Source organism: Rhamphochromis sp. 'chilingali', assembly GCF_963969265.1.
Source record: "Rhamphochromis sp. 'chilingali' genome assembly, chromosome: 2".
Taxonomy (NCBI): Eukaryota; Metazoa; Chordata; class Actinopteri; order Cichliformes; family Cichlidae; genus Rhamphochromis; species Rhamphochromis sp. 'chilingali'.
In genome coordinates this window covers 5577596-5599668 of record NC_137930.1, presented here as the reverse complement: position 1 = coordinate 5599668, position 22073 = coordinate 5577596, and the positions used below count along the sequence as shown (strand labels likewise).

General features: G+C 40.7%; 2 protein-coding genes across 3 annotated transcripts in view; both read right to left on the bottom strand.

Annotated features, from left to right (window-relative positions):
* Positions 1-440: 440 nt before the first annotated feature.
* Positions 441-14951, bottom strand: vps4a (vacuolar protein sorting 4 homolog A). Of its 2 annotated transcripts, none has more exons than XM_080907400.1 (12): positions 14814-14951; positions 12681-12817; positions 10914-11025; positions 10686-10830; positions 10537-10598; positions 10254-10373; positions 9986-10142; positions 9232-9380; positions 8428-8509; positions 4512-4731; positions 3429-3569; positions 441-2900 (listed from the first exon to the last, which is right to left on the bottom strand). In XM_080907400.1, the coding sequence occupies exons 2-12, from the start codon at positions 12699-12701 to the stop codon at positions 2799-2801; spliced, it is 1311 nt and encodes a 436-aa protein (XP_080763526.1). In that variant the 5' UTR covers positions 12702-12817; positions 14814-14951; the 3' UTR covers positions 441-2798. The 2 variants fall into 2 exon arrangements, with proteins under 2 accessions (XP_080763526.1, XP_080763527.1); XM_080907401.1 differs by lacking the exon at positions 14814-14951 and adding an exon at positions 13620-13683.
* Positions 14952-15347: 396 nt separating this feature from the next.
* Positions 15348-22073, bottom strand: part of sntb2 (syntrophin, beta 2) — a 35006-nt gene continuing 28280 nt past the window's right edge. Inside the window, exons 6-7 of the mRNA XM_080907381.1 lie at positions 20982-21172; positions 15348-19460 (exon numbers count right to left, since the gene is read on the bottom strand). Of these exons, the coding sequence (XP_080763507.1) occupies positions 19368-19460; positions 20982-21172 (284 nt within the window). The 3' untranslated portion in view covers positions 15348-19367. The remainder of the gene's footprint in view (positions 19461-20981; positions 21173-22073) is intronic.

Genomic DNA, 22073 nt, shown 5'->3' with positions numbered 1-22073 from the left:
ACCCATGTCACAAAGCTCAGATCACTTCAAACTGGTTCAATCAACATGAGTTCACTCAAATGCCCTCCAAAGTCACAAGATCTCAATTCAATACAGCAAACAGGAGATTTGCATCATGAACGCAGTGTGATGCTGTCATTTCAATATGGGCCTAAATCTCTGAAGAAAGCAAAAGGTGATCCAACCCAGTACACGGAGAGTGTACCTAATAAAGTGTCTGGTGAGTGTATATTGTTGAACATTTTGTTTGCGTAATCTTTTAATTGTGGTGAACTCCTCTCAGGCTTCACTTTGACAGATTGTTTCTAAATATTTGAGATCTCAGGTTTTGTGGAAACTCTTATTGGTGTGCACTTAACTGTGTGATGGTGGTGGAAGTGTTAAATTCCAAATACGTGAAATGCACAAGAATAATAAACCATGTCAAAGCAGCAGTAGTGTCTTTTTTTCCATTTGAAATTTCAGTTTTTATTTATTCAGGTTAAATTAGTAGTAATGGTAACATGGCCAGCGTCAGGTTAAATCCCCGTACAGGGACGTTAATAACTGAGCTCCCCTGAACAACAGGTACCTCCACAAACACGCAGCGATTCTACTGTAGCTTCCAGAAGTCCATCAGTGAGTCCACCAGGCACGCCTGCAATCCTGCCATAACAGCAGGAGGTCAGAGTCTGTGCAGGACAGCTTTCCTTAAACTCCCTGCTGAAATTAGGACAAAAGCAATGAAACGTTCAGCAGCATCGCCCCTGGAGGAGAACTCTGTACATTTGCCTCCAATAAAGGGGGGTGGGGGTGGGGGGGGGGGGTCAGGCCTCTCACTGGTGCTCCATCATGAATCACAGAAAATTAATACATAAAGAATAAACATACTGTAGCTGGATTAGTTACACATCACACGTGACCAGTAATTTATATAAATAATGTTCCATAACACTGATTGACCATGAATGCAGGGCAACACAAAGATGTGCTTGACTGATTCTTAATCCACTAACATGTGAATATTAGTGGATTAATTGCAGTCGGCGTTAATTAGCTTGTGCTGTTAAACCAAGTGAGGGAGGTTAGTTTCCTTAAAGTGCCACAGACACGATGTCTTCAATTTTCATGTTTAATGAGACTGTTTATTTTCCACTGCACTTTGTGGCATATTTCTCCCACTCATGTATCCGCTCAGTTTGAATATTTTCAATGAAGAGTGGAAAACACCCAGAACACGAACTCAAACATCAAAAACAGAACATCCATAAAAGAAGGACTTCGCAGTTTAAATAAGACTAGGTGTATTCTAGGAAATGTAGTGAAAAGACCAAAAGGACGCTTTCTTCCACACGTAACGGCCTCCTAAACATGAAGCGAAAGTGTGACTGTTTGCCCCACGGTAGCTGTTTTAGTTTGAAAACTCCAGAACAAGCCTCACTGACCACAGCTGAAAAAAAGGAAGCCAATGGCAAAGATCCAAAAACTGCATTACTAATGGCCACTTGAGCCACGCTCTAAATGCACCGCCACCTATGGCCAGTTACAGAGAACAAGCTTTGGTTTCTATAGCAGGTGAAATTTTTTTTATTCACCTGATTGGATTTTAACTTATGGGTGCTGCAGCTGTGTCTTCAAAAACACCACAAACTTTTAGCAGCTAATACTTGGGCTTCAATATGTGAAGACTGAAGCCAATGAATGACATCACCGTGGCCATGTCCATCATTTATGTACAGCCAATGCTCCAGAAAAGCTACCAATCCCACCAACTGCTGCTTCAAAACAGGAAGTGTTGATGCATCGTCTATCAGTTTATTCGCTTCGAAAAGAAAAAATAAGGAAAAAAAATAGAGCCATTGATCAGCACTTGGGCTTTCTTAAAAATCTATTTTTTTAAAGTATTCGTTGCTTTTTTGTTCATGTTGATTAAATGCTGTGTTAACAAATGGCTTTTCAATGACAATCATCCATCTCCCAGAGTGTACATCCTTTTCAAAATAAAAGACATTCAAGTTACAGAAAACAGAGAAAAGCAGGAAATACTGATTTTTTCCCCATCTCATTTAAATTATCACTCTTAGTATTTTCAGATTGAGGAACTGCTGCACTTGGCTCCCAGTCAAGCACATCTCTGGTAATGTAAATGCTTCACTCAGACTGTTGCGAGCACGGAGCTACAGGCCTCAACCAGACACGCTCACTTGGTTTAACTGCATTAAATATCAAAATAACATTTAGACAGAAACATTAAACAGAAACAAGTTTAATAAAAACACTTAAATGCTTTCACACTTCCGCATGCCTGGCAGAACAACTAACGTCTTCTCTTCACTGTCCTTCATGGCGATACCAAAGGGAGTTGCATGACGGCAGCAGAATGTATGGCCCTTCGGTCGGAGACGAGACAGGCTCACAGTGGGACAAACTTTATGCATTTCCTCACATTAAATGCGGCGCAGATGAACAGTTCTTGTAGTGAATATGCTGTAACGGAGCACAGTCTGTAAAGGGTGGGGAAAACCGCGGAGGCGACAGGGGAGGAAGTCTACAGTCCAGCTACCAAATCACACTGAGATTTTCTACTTCTGCATTTGGTCAATGTCCTCCAGGGATTCAAACATCCGGGCCTGGACGAGACACGAAGATGCAGACTGGCGCCATGTTATAAATCCAGGAGAGGCAGTGAACCAAGTGCTCAGCTGAAGATGAAAGCCTACAGGATGGTGCAGAGGAGAGGGGTGGAGTGTTGGTACTGGGAGCAGTCTGACCCTTCTGCTGGACTTGGGGATGGAGCGGGAGACGTGGGGCTCTGTCTCTCAGCCCTCCATCCCAAAGTCCTCTGTGAACTTCTTGACTTTGAGAAGGTCTTCGGTGTTAACTGTGGGGCGGGTGGTGGACAGAGAGCGCAGCATGTCCGACTGCAAAGTAGGGACACGGACACACACACACACAGTTCATTATTGTTATTTCATTACTGTTATACTGCATATTTAAATACTGTATATCACTGTGAGGTCCTTTCAATCCAACAGAAGCTTTCTTTATGCAGAAAAACTGTCCAACATATCCTTTATCCCTTCTCTGCACACAGCCTAATCATCTCAGCCTCACCTCTCCAACTTTGTCTCCAAACTGCTCAATGAGCCGTCCTTATGATATTACTGGTTAATAGTAATATTACTCATTAATAATCCCAATGAAAATCTTAGTATCTTCATCTCCACCACCTCCACCTTAGCCTCATCTTGAAACCAAACATCACAGGAGGTCTTATCTTATAAACCTTCCTTCAGCAGTTTTACATGTATAATGAATCTGGCTGATAATCTATGTCATTGTTGTTCATTGGTGGTGGAAAGGAAGATGGTAATATGTCACAGTTTAAAAGAAAATCAAAGCTGCTGTTAGTGAAACAACAGATTTTCCTTCACGTTCCTGCATCTTACCATGCAGACTATGGGCTCCAGTAGCTTATCACTAGGCACGTCCATCCAGGTCATCTCTATAGCCCCAGGATCGCCAGGGGAACATGGCGTCAAGAGGTCATCCACCATCACCTGGTTGTTGCTTCGGGATGGACCGCGGACCTGCAGGAGTAAGGGGGAAAAAAGCTCCTGTGCAGCACCGATTAATCACACCAAACACTGCAGCCTCCACGTGAAGGCTTCATCGAACCCCGCTGAGTCTATGGGCGATCTTTGAGACATTAGTAACTCAATCTCAACTACATACTAAACACAACAACTTAATTAAATTCATGTTAAACTGGTTAGTTTGCAGTATTCCATTCGCACCAGAACCTCTCGCCACAAGAACAGTTTCTTCCCCTCTGCTGTTGGACACATGAACAATAACCACATGACTGTCCCCGCCACTAACACTAACACATGACCCTACGCTGTGTCACTGCATCATTTCATGTTTGGCACTGATCACCACCTGCACTCATGTATATATCTTTCTACGTAGCACTCATAATTCTTATTCTCATGTATATATCTCATGTATATCTCATGCACATATCTTTCTTTCTACATAGCACTTTAATTCTTATTGTCTGCACTGAAGCACCGCAGCAATTTCCTAATGTTGTAAACCTCAACATCTGGCAATAAACCCATTCTGATTCTGATTCTGATAACATTTACAGTAACGGAGTCTGTTAGACTGCTGCACGCCTGAGTGATGATGCTCTTTAATAGTAATATACTGTCTAGTAGCTGAAAAGCAGCTCTAATTCCTCATTCCTCAACATCTGCTTACATACCATGGACAGATTTGACTAAAACCTGACAGTCAGCAGAAGCACAGGGCAGCTGATCACAGGTACTGGAGCTCACAGGCTTGGTTTTTTGGGGTGATTTCTTTTACAAACAAGCTTAAAACAGCTAATTTTTAACAGAGGATGAACTGAACTTTAATCAAGACTTATAAAGACCTTATAAGTCCAGGTAACAGGGCCCCTTTCAAAAGTTCATTTATATCACAAAGATCCAAGATTGAAGATTTCACAGGTTTCTTTCTCTTACCTTTTTGAAATGTGTGGCAGATTGGACCTTCCTAACGGGCTGCATGAGAGCATCCCGGACGATGATGCTGATGTCGGCACCGGAGTAGCCTTCTGTTTTGCGGGCGAGCTGCCGCAGGTCGGCCTCGCTCAGGCTGTGCGGTGTGTTGCCCAGATGGAGGCGAAACATTTGAGCCCGAGCCGGCTCCTCTGGCAGAGGGATGTAGATACGCTTCTCAAATCTGACGCACAACAAAAATAACAAGCCCGTCTTACGGATGCTCCTCAACACACGTACACTTAAACAGCACACAAGAAAAGGTATAACAAAGCAAAGCGTAGCTCTAAAATCAACTCGTTACTATTAAAGTTTAGAGGAAGTGAAGCAGGAGTCGGATACTGGGTTCACTGGCTGTAGATTGACCGCTTTTCCTTATTTCTGCCATAAATCCCACTCCACTGGTCGATGCTTATATTAAACACGACCAAAGTTTTAAATAATCAGTCTATGTAGCTCAGACTTCAGGATTATATATAGAATTAGTTTTAGACATTTTTTATATGCTTGGCTCGATATGATATCATCAAGAATGGATATCCCTAATAAGGTCTCAGGCACGCAAATAGCAGCCAGTCAGATGAATAATAACCAAAGTTGGCTTAAAATGTGGGTAGCCTTATAGACACAGGAGCTAAAATGTTTTATTTCAGGCAGATGATAATTCGATGGGCTGTTCCAAGGCGAGTATATCGAGCTCTGAATCCTACAAAGCTCGTTTAGTGGAGTTCAAGAGCCGCATCTCTGATTTGTTTAATAATTCTATAATACATAATTTGTATTACATATGCTTCTAACTGGGTATACATTTAAGATTATGCTTCCACAAGACACCGAGTGGATTACAAGTTTAAGATGTTATTAATCAGCTGTGGATTTCAGTGCCACTTCTTACAGGAGCTGTCTTCTTTTTGCATTCCCAGCACTATTCACCAAAAATGCAAGCCTGTACAGATCTGACAGAAAAGCTGATAGCTGCTGGGAACTCTTTAACTCTATTTCCCAAGAGGAGGCAGGATGATTTTTATACTGCCTGCCCTCCTCAGTGAGGTGAGAGCTGTCGATCAGAGCGATCTTTCACTCTGTTCAGTAACAATTACAGAAGGAACTACTTCCTGTTTGAAGCCACATCCTTCTCGTTTCAAGTGAAACGTTTCTTTTTTCCACATTTTAATTTAACATTGAATTCAGCTTTTGTGCTTAAATGGAGGCAAAATGTAGCTGCTGATGAACGTGTTGTTGGGTACTGCTGGTTTCTCCAAGTGGCCATCTAAATAAGCTGAACTATCCCCCAGCAGCTTGTGTTTGTAATGTGCCCATGGTAACGTAACATAACATGATGAGCCTCAGCCAACGTCTTCTAACAGATCACACACACAGTGCACTGTTTCCAAAGCACAGACTTTTTTTCATAATTGTTCATCTAGCCGAGGTAATGCGCACTTATTTTGAAAATTCAGTCGCTGTCAACGAGCAAGCTCTGGCCCTTCCTGTTTTCCCTGTGGCAGGTCTCCTGAAATCTTTTCTTCATTTAACACTTTATATAAATACCTCATGGAGGTTGGTCTCTACTCTTTGCTGGATGATCTGTAGGGGCTTTTCTTTACTATAGAAAAGATCCTGTCATCACCCATGTCTGTGGTTTTCCAGGTCTTCCCATGTGCTTCCATGTGTGTTTTCCTCAGTATGTACAAAATAGTTAGCCACTCACGATCTTAATAATATCCATACTAAATTCTTTTTCTGTATTAACAGCCACAGCACACTTGAAATCACTTCCTGACCAAAGTGTTAAAGTACAGATGCAACACTTCAGTGGTCAATGCAATATGATGGGTTAACCCCTCAACTTAGAATTGAATGTTTGCACTTGAAGCTTAAAGCATTTAGCAGTAACCCAAGTATGTTTTGATACAAAGGTAAAAAGACAATAATGATGCCACTGTCCAAAAATATCTGGAGCCAACATTAAATTCTAAACGTCATAGAGAACAACTCACAAGAAGTTTGGACAATGTTTTACATGGTCAGCATTCAAAATGAGAGCTGGAGCTCAGGTGTGTGTCCACACAAATGCTTTGTTAACAGCTGAGTAGTTTAAAGGAGGAGAAAAAACGACATCAGACTGTGACACCATGGTCAGCAGTCAAAAAGCAGTATGAATCTTAACATTAACATGCGTTTAGACAAACAGATTAGAAAATCACTTTCTGAAATATTCCCCAAATGCAGGAGGATTTAATAAGAATTTAGATTTCAGATTCATCCTAAAACAACAACACTTCAAGCCCTGTGGTTTCTCCATTTGGGTTCAAACTAACAGCATCAGAATCTACCCGAGTTCAAAGGTTTGTGTTTTCTTAACACACCAGAATTAGAAGTAACATGACCAGTGTTGGGACTAACGCGTTATTAAGTAACGCGTTACAGTAACTACGTTATTACTGTGGTAACGAGCACGGTAACTAGTTATTATGCCAAAATCAGGAACGCGTTAATCATTACTGGGATTTAGATAGGCTCGTTATTTGTTACTTCATGTGGTGGCTATCACGGAGCTTCCACAGATTCAGTAACATTAGCAAGTGATGGAGGCCAGCAGGTGGATGAGGGAAAGGGGAGGCAAGAGGAGAGACCCGAAGCGGCCGCCGGTCCGAGTGTCAGGTGAACTGAACTTCAGGTAAGAAGTTATGACCTGCAGTCCATCTGGGTCAGATATAAACCAAGTTTAGTTGGAGTTTATTTTCGTTATGCTGACTTTTTTGTACTGCGTGCTAGCTAGCATGACGGAGTTTCTATACAGCTGGGTGGGTGCTATGATGTTACTGATGTTGAACTTTATTTTGTTCATAAGGTTAGTTAGTAGAGTTGCCAACCATCCTGTAAAAAACGGAATCGTTCCGTATTCAGAGAAAATATTTCATATTGAGCTGAAAAGGAACACAGTTTGTTCCGGACTTCAGCTACAACGAAAAAGACACAAAGCTGGAGTTATTCTGTGCTGCACTTCTTTGCTGCACAGCTGCCTCTTCTTCTCTCATTCTCTCCCCTCCCTCTCCCGTTTCTACTTCAATCATGAAACTGATCAATGATCAGCCCACTTTGCGCCAGAAAGAGGAAACCATTGATAGATTGATACATATATACCATCAAAACAGTGTACATCACTGTCACAACAGTGTTTGTTTTCATTCAAAGGCTTTATGATTTTTCCTATAATGGTGGGTCGGTCAATCAAAATGCCCGTGACGATTTTTTGTCCCAGTCCAGCCCTGTATGCAGCTCATCTGCAGTCTGGTGTTACCTACATCTTCCTACTCAGAAGGCAGAATTTCTGAGTTCTGAGTACAATCGAAAGCACCACGACTGCAGTTTTTGTGTTGGATGTAAAAAGAGCACATGACGCTGTGACGTAGGCTAGAATCACGGCGGCGGTCAACGACGGTCGAGGCGTGGGATTTCTCTCATGGAAATATGCACATTATCTTTTCCTTGCTATTGGTAGGTGGCACAGTGCACTTGTGGCAAGTAAGCAAGCTAGAAGACTGGCAAAGTTATGGAAGCAACACATTAACAAGAGAATTCTGAGTAAAACCAAAGTTACTTTCCCTAGTAACTAGTTACTTTGAAAGTAACGAGTAACTTGAAGTAACTGAGTTACTTTTGATAGAAGCAACTAGTAAAGTAACTACGTTACTAATTTAAAGTAACTTACCCAACACTGAACATGACAGAATTACCATTGTGATGAATAATAACAGTGCAGCAAAAGTACATTTTTTGGAATAAAAAGCCCCACAGAATATAAACAAAACACACACACACACACACACACACACACACACACACACACACACAAACATCTGAGATGACCTCTGACCTTCTGCGGATGGCGGCGTCCAGCACCCAGGGGATGTTGGTGGCTCCGAGCACCAGAATGCCATCATTGTTGTTTCCGACACCTACAAAAGCAGAGTGTCAATCTACACAAGCACTTCTTTTGAAACTCTGGAAAACTCTCTTAACTGACTGTAGCAGGAATAACGGTCAGTGTAATTTATTTATACAATATAAACAATGATGAGCTACTGATGCCACACAATAAAATTGTTTATATTCTGTGGAATGAATACCGTACTAACAAGAAAAGTTATGAAAACAGAACATGCCTGACATCACCACAGATCGTTCAACCTAAAGACAAATAAGTGACAAATAACTAAGTCTTCAACTGAGAAATGTGTTGAAAACAATCAGAAAACTGTTTAAAAGGATTTTTCACATATGATGGTTACCAGTGCTGCCACCACATACACTTACATCCAGAAAAATCACCAAACATTTGTGTTTTTTAGAAGTTCCTCTTGTGGTGCAGAGCAAGCACAGTGAAGTTCTGTGGTTCTGTATGGTTCTATGAAAAGGCTGCTGTGGTCTTAAGGTCCCTTATTTCAATCCATCACGGTGATGTGATCCAGGTTCCACAAAGTGTTAACAAGATTCGCACATTCAGTCTGACACAGATGTGAGGCTGAAAAAAGCCCCTCTTTGCTCACATCATCAATCTGACTTGAAACACTGCAGACGCCATGTTTTTCCAAATGGCTGTGCCTCAGGTTTCAACAATATTATTTAATACTGCATATTCCTCACACTTCATATATCCGATAGCACTCGTGTGACTCACCCTGCATCTGGACCAGAAACTCTGTCTTGATGCGGCGGGCAGCCTCGCTTTCATTCTCGTTCCTCGAGCCGCACAGAGAGTCCACCTCGTCGATGAAGATGATTGAAGGTTTGTGCTGGCGAGCTAGATCAAACAGGTTTTTCACCAGCCTGAGAGAGACGGGCAGAGACGGAGTAAATATGTCTGAGGGATAGCAATATTAGACCATTAGTTTTTTATTACTAAGAAATCGATTTAGTCTTTGAAGTAACAAATGTTGTAATTATTGCTCATCACCTTTATGCAATTTAAGATGAGACCTTTAAAGATTAAAATTCCAAAATACTCAGTTATCAAAGTTGTTTTTTTCCAGTATTTCTACTTGCTAAATCACATATCAATCTGTTTATTAAAAATATACTTACAAAACTGTTTCAGCTTTATAAGTTCAGGTTTCTACTCTGGTACAGTTGAATATTTATGGAGCTGTTTAATTGATATTCTGCTAGGATAACAAAACAGCTGTCCCCAAGGCTGTGAGGAACTTTAGATGCATTTCTGATATTTCCTTTTTACCTCGCTTAAACAAGTGTACAATACTAAAAATTAGAAACACTCCTGACTCAGAGTGATGCTGAAAAACTAGTTCATCCATTTTCCCTCTCCAATATTGTACGGCCTTTACATGACAATTTATAGCACGTTGAGATGAGAGTTGTTGGGAATTGGCTCTATGTAAATTACACTGAATTGAAATGACGCATTGAAAACATACTTCTCACTCTCTCCCAGCCACTTCGACATGAGGTCTGAGGAGGAGACAGAGAAGAAGGTGGAGTTGTTGGCCTCGGTGGCCACCGCCTTGGCCAGGTATGACTTCCCTGTTCCCGGAGGACCGAAGAGCAGGATGCCTCTCCATGGGGTCCGTTTGCCTGAGAAACAAAAGACACAGAAGAAAAGTTTGTCTTTAAAGTAGTGTTGATATCAGTGTATGACTGCTTACTGGGTTTAAACAGAATGAAGAGACTTGAGACCTACAGTACCTGTGAAAAGGTGAGGAAATTTGATGGGCAGGATGACTGCTTCCTTCAAAGCTTCCTTAGCTCCTTCCAGCCCAGCAACATCATTCCACCTCACATTGGGTTTCTCCATTACAATAGCACCTACACACACAAAAAAAAAGTAATGATGACACACCTACTGGGATGCAATTAATAGACACAGCTGTTTGATTATGACAAAACCAAAGAAAATTGTAAGAAATAATATCATAAATAAATATTTAGCTCCACATGATGGGGTTAAATCCCCCCCAAGGCCACTCACCCATAAGCTGTTCCTGCAGTTTTTTCTTCTCAGGGTTTTCACCCTCACTGTCACTGTCACTCCTAGAACACGGAACATAAAAATCCAATAAAGCCTAAAATGTTGGGTTTTTTTTTTACATTTAAACATACAAAAAAAGGACATCGTACTTGTCATTGCTCTGTGCTTCTTTGACAGGCTTCTTGCCCTGTTTGTCTTTATTCTTCAGATAGTCCTTCAGTTTCTCTGCTCTGTCCAGGTACTGCATACATTTTGCTCGTATACTCTCCTTCGCCTTGTCGCTGTGGGCCTCATCTGGAGTAAGAGAAGATGTTGCCATCAGCAAGGTGTATGCAAAACACAAAGAGCTCAGCTACCTGTCAAGATAAGATACTTACATTTTATGGCATGTAGGAAATATTCCACAGCATGCTGGTACAGGCGCAGAGCCTCCTCATAATTTTTCGCCTTGTCCTCCTCTGTGGCTTTAGTGACAAGATCAATGGCTTTCTGTAGCAGATGCAGAGATATAATGTTAAACCATGGAGTCAAAAACAGGCAATAAACACATGTCATAAACACAGTTTTGTTTTCACTGTGTATATTATACCTGGGCCATCTGCTTAATAGCTTTAAATGCACCTGCTATCATTGATATGCACACAATACACAGCTGTACCTTTCTGTTAGTTCAAGCTCAACAGCCTTTGGTACCCGAGGGAATGCTTCACTGCCATACTAACTTTAAAATATTTCTTTCATCTCAGTCCTAACAAAACCAAGGCTCTTGTGTCCGGCCCTGACTGATTCACCGAGGAAGTTAGCCAGTCAGCCTGCTCGCTGATAATATCAAATCATCTGCTAAGAACCTTAGCATCATTCGTTATTATCTAGTATATTTAAATCTCACATTTCAAAGCTCGCCCAGCTTTCTTTCATTAAAGAAACATTGCAAACATGAAACCTTTTTTTTTTTCTTCACCCAATCATCCAGAACTTTTAGTTCACACTGTAACTGTCTCCCACTTACTTTTGCATCCCTTCACTGGCTTCCAGTGAAATTCAAAATTGTATTAATAGCATAAAGTCCTACATGGCTTAGCTCTCACATAAACATGGAGAGCTACTGAGAATTTACAACATCTTTAAGAATCTCAGATCATCTAATCACGCTCTTAACTGTTAAAAACAGAGGAGCCCACGCTTTCAGGTTACACCTCCTAAAGTCTGGAACAGCATTTCTCAGTAATTCAGGTCAGCTGAACCTGTGGTTTGTTTTATAGGATTACTGAGAACTTTATATAAGTTACTTTAAAAAAAAGAAACGAAAAGCAAAGAAAAGGAAAACAATCTTTCTCCTATTATTTTTGGCTATAGGTTTACATCTGATGTATGTATAAAAGTTGCGTATATATATTGCGATAAATGCAAGACCATGTGCTGGAACATATTCACTTGTCTTTAATGTGTGGTTTTATTTAAACTGTGAAACACTTTGTAACTCTATTTATTTAAAAGTGATAAACAAATAAAAGTTGTTATTATTATTAAAACAAAGAACAAGCTATTCCTTAAGACAAATATTCACTGTGCTGCTTATAAAGCCAGTCGTCAGACTAAAATAGTCCCCCCAAAACAGCAACGCTTTGTTTTCTGTCCTTTTAACTGAGCGAGCAGGGCCACACAGGCCGGCTAACGGTGACAGCAGATACCGTTAGAAACACCCTACAGGCGAGGCACAGCCAGTAGTACCCGCAACAAAGCCTATCGTTTCTATAATATGTAATCTAGACGACATATTTATTGTAACACCAAACCAAGGCAATCTTACTATCAGCTGTTTTGTTAGCAATTTAGCTTGCAGTACATCCAGCCACCTTAGGGTTTAGGAGCTAACCGTTATTTTGTATGAAGGTAGCCGACAGGCTAGAAACTGTGTTTTGAATTAGAATCTTTCTTTAATTGTTCAGTGGAAAAAAAAAAAAAAATTATCTACCAAATGGCTCGAAGAGTCTTCGTAGCTTCCAGAAAATTCTTCCGCACGCAACCCAGTGTATTCAGAGTTGTAAAAAAACCCGCTTTTTGCTCCAATTATACACAAATCAAAGGCTAGCTCTGTGACCAAACTGAAGCGGGCTAACGTTAGCCAGCTAACAACAGCCTACCTGTAATGTTGACGTTGTCATTTCATCTCACTTTAATGTGACACGCGCAGATTTCTGTCCTCTGTTCCTCCCCAAAGGTGGACACCCGAAGAAGTGATGTCTTTACCAGCCCTGTTCTGTACGAGGACTGCACGCTCCTGTCATGACAAAACAAAACAGTGGCTAATGCGGCGGCTAGCAAAGATGACAGCTCGACCCAACAAGACGTCAACCAACAGGGGCAGTGTTGCCAACTCCTCAGTAAGGAAAATCGCTATTGGTTGTCCTAGAAGTCGCTAAATGACGTCATCGCCTAATTTGCATAATTGGTCATGCTAATCTAATCGTAACCTATGTTGTTGGAGAGAGAAATAACATCGTGGAAGAGACATAAAGTGAGTAAAAAACGTCCTAAATGCATTTAGAGTTTATTTAGAACTACAAATTAAATTTCTTTTAGCAATTATTGTTTTTTTTTTAATGTCACAATTCCAACCCTGCTCCTTTACCCGGTTTTGGGCCGGCAAAAGTGACCCAAATTAGGCACTCTGGTGGAGTTATTTTGGCTACGTTCACATTGCAGGTCTTAATGCTCAATTCCGATTTTTTGATCAAATCCGATTTTTTTGTCTGCTTGTTCACACTATAAATAAAATGCGACAGCAAACGCGCTCTAGTGTGAACGCTCAAAGCGGCCCGCATGCGCAAAAGAAGACGTCACACACAACGAACTCCGTTTATACCCTGAGCAAACAATATTGTTTGACTGATGACCGTTAATATAAAGACTTCCGACTTTACGTTTCCCAATTTTTGCTTTAAGATATTTTTTTATTTACATAATAATGTAAATAACCTAATAATTATCCTTATTGCTGTTTTAGAGGAGCAGTGCTTCAAAGGATAGTTGCAGATTTCTGTCAGAATCTACAGATTATACAGAACAAATAAAATGTTCACGTTTCTCCAACGTTGTCTTCCCAACAGTTTCACTGACATCTACACTGGATGGCCAGGAAGCGTTCGCGATGTCTTCTCCGGCGCTGATAATTGGCGTCTGTCTTGTGTCAGTGACGTAAAAGACGGATTTAATGCGACATGACCATTCACACAGCAGTCGCTTTCTGAAACATCGGATATGTATCGAATTCAGTACCACATACGAAAGTGACCCAGATCGGATGTGAAAATATCGGATTTGTGCCGTTCACACTGTCATACCATTATCGGAAATGGGTCGCATAGGGTCAAAAAAATCGGATTTGATGCGCTTTCGCCTGCAGTGTGAACGTAGCCTTTGTGTGTGTGTGTTTATAAGTAGTTTTAAACCTTGTGATCCACAAAACAGCATAAGAGTAAAAGAAGAACTGACTGCGTTACAGCACCCGCTGCTTGTTGAGAGTAAAAGTGATACGCGCTTTCACGTCGTTTTTTAGCGACGTTTTTTTTTAGAAAAAAAGTCGCTAAGTGGTCTGAAAACTCGCTAAATATAGCGACAAAGTTTTTTTTTTTTTCTTTTATTAGTAATATAAACATTATAGCGACAAAGTCGCTAAGTTGGCAACACTGAACAGGGGAGCTCATACGTGACAGCTTCCGGCGAAGACTTCCAAAGGGCCGTGCCGTAAAAAAAATAAATAAACAAATAAAAATCAGCAAACATGTAGTCACCACATGAATTAATAATACACCAAGGTTATTATATTCTCAGAATTACATTTATATATAAATGTAATATTTTTCCGAGACTATAGAGACCATTTAACTTGGAAAACAACTTCCGGTTTTGTAGCTAAACTAATAAACTTGACAAACGTGAGGGACCTTAGCAAATGTTCAATGGCCTGCAACTACTGCCACCTAGCGGCCACAGCCACAAGCCTTTCTTTAAAGGCAGGAGTAGTTGGAGAAACACTGCGCTCATGTGAAATCAAGTATTTGGGAACGTTGTAGAGTACCCAACTGAACCATGCGAGAAAAAAAAATTATGGGATAGTTAAATTATGTTTGTGTGTGGTGTGTTTTAATCTGTACATATATTGTGACTGTATTATATAAACCCAGAACACAGCAATATAAAATTGGATTTTGAGTGTAATGTTCACTCACACTCTGATGGATGCATCAGGGGCAACTCGGGCTTCAGTGTCTTACCCAAAGATGCTTTTCAGCAAGCAGCCTGGAGGAGTCAGGAATCGATGCACCGGCCTTCAGTTGATCTTCCACCTGATCCACAGTCATCCCTGACAGACGCACCGAATTATGACCCCCACCAAAAATCTTCCTGACGCTTTTCCTCCACAAACACGTTGAAAGATCTATGGGTACTTCTTTGAGCAGCAATTTTGAAAAATTATAAATAACACATTATAAATAATAAATAAATGATAAAGGAAAAAAAAGTATTGAAAAAAGTACTAAAAGTAATCAGTAACTGTCCAAAAGTCCAGCCAGTCAATGTAATTGTGCCATTCAGACTAACCTGCCACTAATATCTGGATGTCTAGTCAAAGTTCACTAGAATGGAAACAAAAAAAAATGTTTATAGCGTGTTTAGTATTAAAAAGGTTCAGTTATCATAAACACAAAGATGCTCTGGTTCATCTGACTGAGCTGTGGGCCACAAGTCACACAGAAAACCACTGAAAAACAACACCTTGGTTTCTGTAACTTACAACAGTTTTATTGGTAGGTATGTACATTTGAGATTACTACATTGTTATCATACATTGTATACCGTCTCTTGGAAGGAAATCTAAAATACTTTGCATATGACAGGTTGTCGCAGCAGCATTTATCCTCGCGACTTTTCAGTTTCATGATTGTGTTGGACGCAAGCTGCCACAGATAATACCTTTGGTTCCACAAACCCCTTCTTTGAAGCGTTGCATAGACAGAACAGCCACGATTTGAGAACAAAGAGAGGAAGGAGATAAAAGGTGTACATTCACAGGTTTAAAAGGGGTTTGACAGGTTAGTGCATCAAGCTCAGAGAGGAACAGGACGGCCTCGAAGCTTCTTAAACTTCACATAATCAGATCAGGTAGGAGCAGTTAGAGTGACAAGAAAGCAAAAGTGTGGTGTAAAAGCGTATCCCTTTCACTACTGCTTCAAATGTTGCAGAAACTGACTTCATGCCAGGCTGAGCATAGCTCAAACTGTAACGTTTTAAGAGAAGCAAAGCTTACTTCAGCTGTAATACAGCCAACATTAACTGTAGCTTGAAAAGGCTTAAATCGCTAAACAGGAAGTGAGTGTACTGTGATGAATTTTCACATTCATTAAAAGAAAAAGAAAAAAGCATCACAAGGACACGATGTCCCAAATGGGACAGAGGTCATTCAGGCGGGTGACTGTGCTCCGTATCAGAGAACCGGGGTTATCTTGTTTTCCTATGTTGCAGTCAGTGCGCACAATGGCACATTGTGTTCTTTTGGACCTCAGACAGAGGCTCTACTGAAGGGTAACTTTAGCTACATGTACCATGAATAAGCTGACAGTGATTAAAATGTGTTTATTACAGTCACGTTGAACTCATTAACCAGCCAACGCAGGCAAAATGAACTGAAGGGGGAAGAAGGGTCAACTTGCATATATTGGGAAAAAAAAATAAAAATCTGGTTCAGTCAGTTAAATATCACGTGCATCACATTGTGTCTGTCAGCACACTGACTACATGAACACCAACACTGCTGCGAGTGACCAATACGACTTACAAGCGCTCATCATTTCTCAACATTTAACACAATTTTAGCACATCGGAGGGATGAACAAGAATGAATGGCTGGCATTCTTTTTCCCTGTGCTAACTTTGCATTATAATCAGTATTGTTGATGTTAAAGGGAACACCTGCTGCTCTTTTCCAACTCGATATTTTTATTCTGGCACTCCACAAGAGTAGCTCTGCTTGATTTACAGTTTAAAAAAAAGATAATTTATCTACTAGACCCTCAGATGAGTCTTGATCTGCTTTAAATGTATAATTTTAGCCACAGGCCCTTAAAAGACACCACCACCCTTTCAGTAAAGGCTAACTTTATTCTGATTGGTTGATTTCTGAAAGGTTGCTGAGGGGGGGGGGGGCTTAAGTTTGAGAATCATAACTCTCAATCAAATCTAATCTGGGAAAAAAAAAAAAAGAGTGGGGAGGACAAACATCTGCAGCAGGTTATAGCAGAAGGTTTCTGTTAGGTGAATATCAAACTAGAGCTTTTTACATGTGTACATATACTCTTTTCTTAACCTTGCATCCTGTTTTTTTTTTTGTTCCTTGAACTCAACCCATGAGTGAGTGAAAATGAAATTTAAATGTGGTCACCACATGTGCACCTGGCTGCTTAACACGAAGTCTGTCAGTCTGATAAACTGGAAATATCGAAATGACGTTTGTCGGCTTTGTTGGTCTTTGGCAGCAGAGTCACAATATTTGTTAAATGAAGAAACTGTTTTTACAGAATGAGTCATTAAGCTGGCTGATTATTTCGAGCAAACAAGGAAGCTGAGGAAGGACTGACACTTTCTATTCTTGGACCCATCATTTCCTCTGTGCTCATTAACTTGACCAAACAGAGTGCCGAACTTTTAGTTTAATAATAATCTGACTTCAAGGCAAAAAATAAAGATTTTCACATAATTTGGCTGAGACTTCAAACTGCTCTCTGCTTTAGGTTCAAACTGGGATCACAGGTTTATGAGACAATAATTCCTAAACTGAGGTGACTATAAAAACAAGGAAATTCCAGCTGATTGCATACAAGATTTTCAATAAGCTACATGGGCTTTCATAGCTGGCTTCTAGGTGCTGCCTTTCTTCAGGCTTTCAGAATTGGACCTATGAGAAGAAAGTTTGATTTATGGGGAGGGGAGCCTTAAAGAGACAGGAGAAAAAACGTCTGGCTGAAAGAAGAGGGCAGAGTAGTAACTCTAAACTGACTGCTAGAGCAGCGGTCCCCAACCCCCGGGCCTCGGACCGGTACCGGTCCGTGAGTCATTTGGTACCAGGCCGCGAGAGTTGAGGCTCAGGTGTGAAATGTATGGTTTTCAGGGTTTTTATCGGTTTTCAGCGTCATTTTGTTATCGTTTTTATCGTTTACTCGGTTTTCCTGGGTCTTTTTCACATGTGTTATGAATAAATTTTCTTTTTTTCGGTACCGGTACTAGTTTTATTTTGTTGTATTTATCCGCGACACCTTAAAGGCCGGTCCATGAAAATATTGTCGGGCATAAACCGGTCCGTGGCGCAAAAAAGTTTGGGGACCGCTGTGCTAGAGGACAAATAAAGAGCTGGAAGCGAGCGCAACAGGTTCACCTAATATGAGAGACTTTTTTTAAACTTCTGTTAAGGTTTAATATTTTTCACTTTGGGTGCTTAAAATGAGAAAAATTCACTGTAGAACTTGTTGGGTAAACTCGGCCATTCATGGTACTCCAGAGGAACACTGATCTTTGAACATTCAATCACCCAGAAATAAGATATTACAACTTTCCTGAATCTGTTTTTTGTTTTTGTTTTAGGAGGTGAGGCAGTTTTAACATTCACTGTCAGTTCACTGTCAGCTCACTGTCATGTGACGCTCCTGTTAAAAGGTATTTGACCACACAAATGCTGATGTGGGCATGGCAACCAGAGAGGTGTAATCACAAGCGAAGCAGAATGAGATGAGACGATGTGGTAGTGTAGGTGTCTGAGTCGCGGGTGGGGGAGGTAACGCACGGTCATGTCATATATAATCGTCATATATAAACATCAGGAAGTCATGCTTTCAGGAGATACACACTAAAAAAATCGTAACATTGTTTACACTATAAGAGTAATACTATTGCTTGTGCATGACTGAAGCGTAAAATTCTCTTATTGTGTGAATTTAAAAAAAAAGGGAACACTATAAAGAGTGTCTCTGACTACAAGTAACAAGGCACAGTTGGTGATCCTGATTACAACAGTAGTTTGGGATAATGTGCTAAAACTATGAGGCACACTATCAAGCCAACGGCAGCGTGCAGCGAGGAAAGACACACTCGTCCGCAGAAATCTTTCACGCGCACAACCTCCGCTCGGGTAACTGCATCGCGACTCTAAAGCAGCGTCTTCCTCTCACAAAGACAAACACGCACGCTTTAAAAAGAGCCCAAAATACACCGGAAGGCTGTCGTGGAATGATAGGCAGAGTAAAAACTGGGAGCGTTTACCAATCTGCGCTTGGTCAGTTAAAAAAGCCTTCCTTTAGTTCGATGCACTTCACTAACACGTTTCTTAGAGCGCACAAGTGCTGCAATCTCATAAGCACATCGGCTGCATCAACATCTCATCGGATATTTATAATGAAATATATTTAAAAAGAAAAAGCCCCACAATCACGTGGAATGTTATGAGATTGTTAACTGCTATATATATGTACACACTTTTTGTTTTCTGTGAAAACAGTCTCCCTTCACCTCGTGACTTAAAACAAAGTGCCCCTTCCTTGTACCTCGCCTCGCAACGCAGCTGACCACAAGGGGCCGAGGAGAAGCTGGAAGAGAAGGCACATTTTTGAGACAATCAGACAAAGCACCTCCTTGGGTTAAGGTTCCCCCTGCAGCACCACGCCAGGCCTGACTTCAGCTGTGAGCGGACAAGTTGGAAAAACGAACACGATATTAAAAAGAAATGAAAACGAGAAAGAAAAAAGAATCCTCTCATCCACGCTGTCAGCATTTGGCAGGCTTCACGTCAGAAGACCCATGCGAGTGAGTTTGGCTGACAGGAAGGAGTGCAGGACGAACACCACTGGCTTTGGACCCGAGTGGAGATCAAACACCTGTAGGGTGGAGGGAGGGAGGAAGTTAGAGAAAGGAAAGGAGGATGAAGGAGAAGAAAAGAAAAATTCAAGATATCCAAGATATTCCCTTATTCAAATGCAGATTATTGTTTTATTTGCTCCTCAACACTTTTATGGAAAATGGAAAATATTCCAGCTTTAATGAAATGGGCTGAATAGAAACAGTTTTCCAGTTAAAAAAAAATACATTTTAGTATTTTACTGTATAACACTGACCAGAAATATCTTTATTCCTGTTCTACAGATCCCTGACAGGTTGCATTTTACCTTAATTTTATTTCATATTATTTAATTTTACTGATCTTTATTTGCACTTTGACTTGCCTTCTGTGGATGGAAATGTAATTTCTTAATCTAAGGAATATAGTCCACAATAAATAAATAAATAAATAAAATCGTAATCACAATATGTTACAACCAGTGACAGTATCTCAAAAAGTCTGACATCATAATACAATTGAAAAACAGAATTAACGGCACACTATCCACTACTGCATACTGTGTGGCACAGCTGGAACAGCTATGTGGTGGAGGTTCTTTAGGCATACCAGCTCTCTCAGGCTAGTTGGTAGACGGAAAACTAAAATATGCAAGTGGGCTTCCGGTCAGTTTGACTGCTGTAATGTAAATTACTGTTTGTAATGCACGGGTAAGTGAGCTTTCACATCTTTATGATAAATGAACTGTAATTATTCATGTACCATTAGCTTCAGTTCGCCTTCTTGTTGACATTCTTTTCTCTTTTTTCCCCATGATGAAAAACTCAACATGATTTCGGCTGGTTTAGCGTTTCAACACGCAGACGGTAAAAAAACATTGATGGAGATTCTGTGTTGAAAAAATGAAGCCAGTCCTAAACCTGCATTCTACCTGAAAGCCACCAGATGGCGATAGCAGGGGCTGCAAACACACTTTCAATCCTACTGAAGTCTACGGAAAACAGCAATCTTGCTGAGGACTTTATGGACTCAGTCACGTGCTTTGGGTCATTTTTTTAAACTATTAAATTCAGTTATTTAAATATTGGTCAAACGTTGGCTAACCACTTGTGATAGACAAGTCATTGGTTGGACCCGCCCGCCTTGTCACCACTGTTCCCTCTAAGCTGAGCGCGTGAGCAATCGTGCACTGCTGACACAGTCTTACTTTAATTCCAATTCAGGCTGGACTTTTTCTTTGTGCACAGCGCAGATTATCTGTGTGGGGAGACTGTGTCAGCACTCAGCGCGCTCAGCTTAGAGGAAACAGTGCTTGTCACAATCAAAACAGCAGAAATGTTGTGGATTTAGAACAGACTTCAGAAACTAACCGGAGACGACATGGCAGCTACGACCATCTCTTATATACACACATGGTATATTTGGTACATAAATATTTCAGCATGACGCAAAAGCTTTAATAAAACTGAGATTTAGGAATATTTTTGACATTCTTAGGTTTAAAAAGATTTTCCACTCACAATACATTCATAAACTGACAAGTTGCTTTACTACAATTTACCATTTCTCCCTCTGGACCTCCGAAGTCAAGGTACAGGTTGCGTATTCCATCGTCGGCAGACATTTTAAGCTTCTCGTAGGGGTATCTGTACAGCACAGCCCCCCCGCTCGGGTCGGCTGGCTCCCTCGTCACAGTGAAGCCTTTTTCATAGTGTAGAGTCAGCCTAACTTCCTGTCTGTTCAATGTGCAACCTAGTGGAGAGGGCGACAGGGGAAAGCGCTCAAGAAAAACTAGTGCACAGGTGAGTCACAGGGAGAAATGTAACAGTGCCGATGTGCAGAGGCTGGTTCTGGAAAACGTTGGGCTGAAACTAAAATGTTTTTCATTCTATTATTACTTTCCCAGTTTCTCAATTATGTGAAGTTTTCTAAAACTAAACAGTTCTATGTTCAAATGAATTTTTTTCATTAAACTTTTCAAAACACAACAAATCAAAAAGTTTAATGCAGTAAAATATTTAAGGAAAACACAAAGAGTGATAAACAACTGAAACTGATTTGTTTACACATAAATGAACATCAAGCTTTTGTATCAAACTGAGTATGAAGTCAGATTTATTATTGTAACAAATCCACTCTTACAATAACAGTGCTGATTAACAGTTGCAGTCCAAAGACAAGTTTGTGTTTTATATAAAAATCCAGGCAGCCTGCCGCAACGTGACCGTGAGGTCATCTGATCTGAAAGCATTTCCATGCGCATTACTGTAACCTGAATGGCCCAAATGTTTCTGCACAACTGTGTGTTTGTGTAGCAGCGGGACAGGGAAGGAGAATAGGAAAAAAAAAAGGCTGAGGCTTTCCAGTGCTGTTCCGGCAGCCAACTATTGTTCTGCACAGAGTGGAAACATTCCCCTTTGCTGCCTCCCATTTCTGCCTTTCCTACACAGAGCTGCTCTTTCTGAGCGATGGCACACTGTTGTGAGTCAGCTGCTGTCAGAAGCTTCCTGTCACAGTCCAAAGTACACAGGCCTATAGACAGGAAATATTTTATCTCTTTATTCTATTGCTCTTCTTCAAGTGGCATAGACTGTTTAGTTCACTGACTAATATTTCTTGATTTCCACTTAACATTTACTTGGAAGGAGGTAAA

What these genes read in the sequence shown, in the direction of transcription:
- vps4a (XM_080907400.1), bottom strand. Translation starts at nt 12,701, where the DNA reads ATGACAACGTCAACATTACAG. An exon ending in TTTCCTACATGCCATAAAAT is followed by an intron (nt 10,831 to 10,913) that starts GTAAGTATCTTA and finishes CTCTTACTCCAG; the next exon opens with ATGAGGCCCACAGCGACAAG. An exon ending in ACTGCAGGAACAGCTTATGG is followed by an intron (nt 10,374 to 10,536) that starts GTGAGTGGCCTT and finishes TTGTGTGTGTAG; the next exon opens with GTGCTATTGTAATGGAGAAA.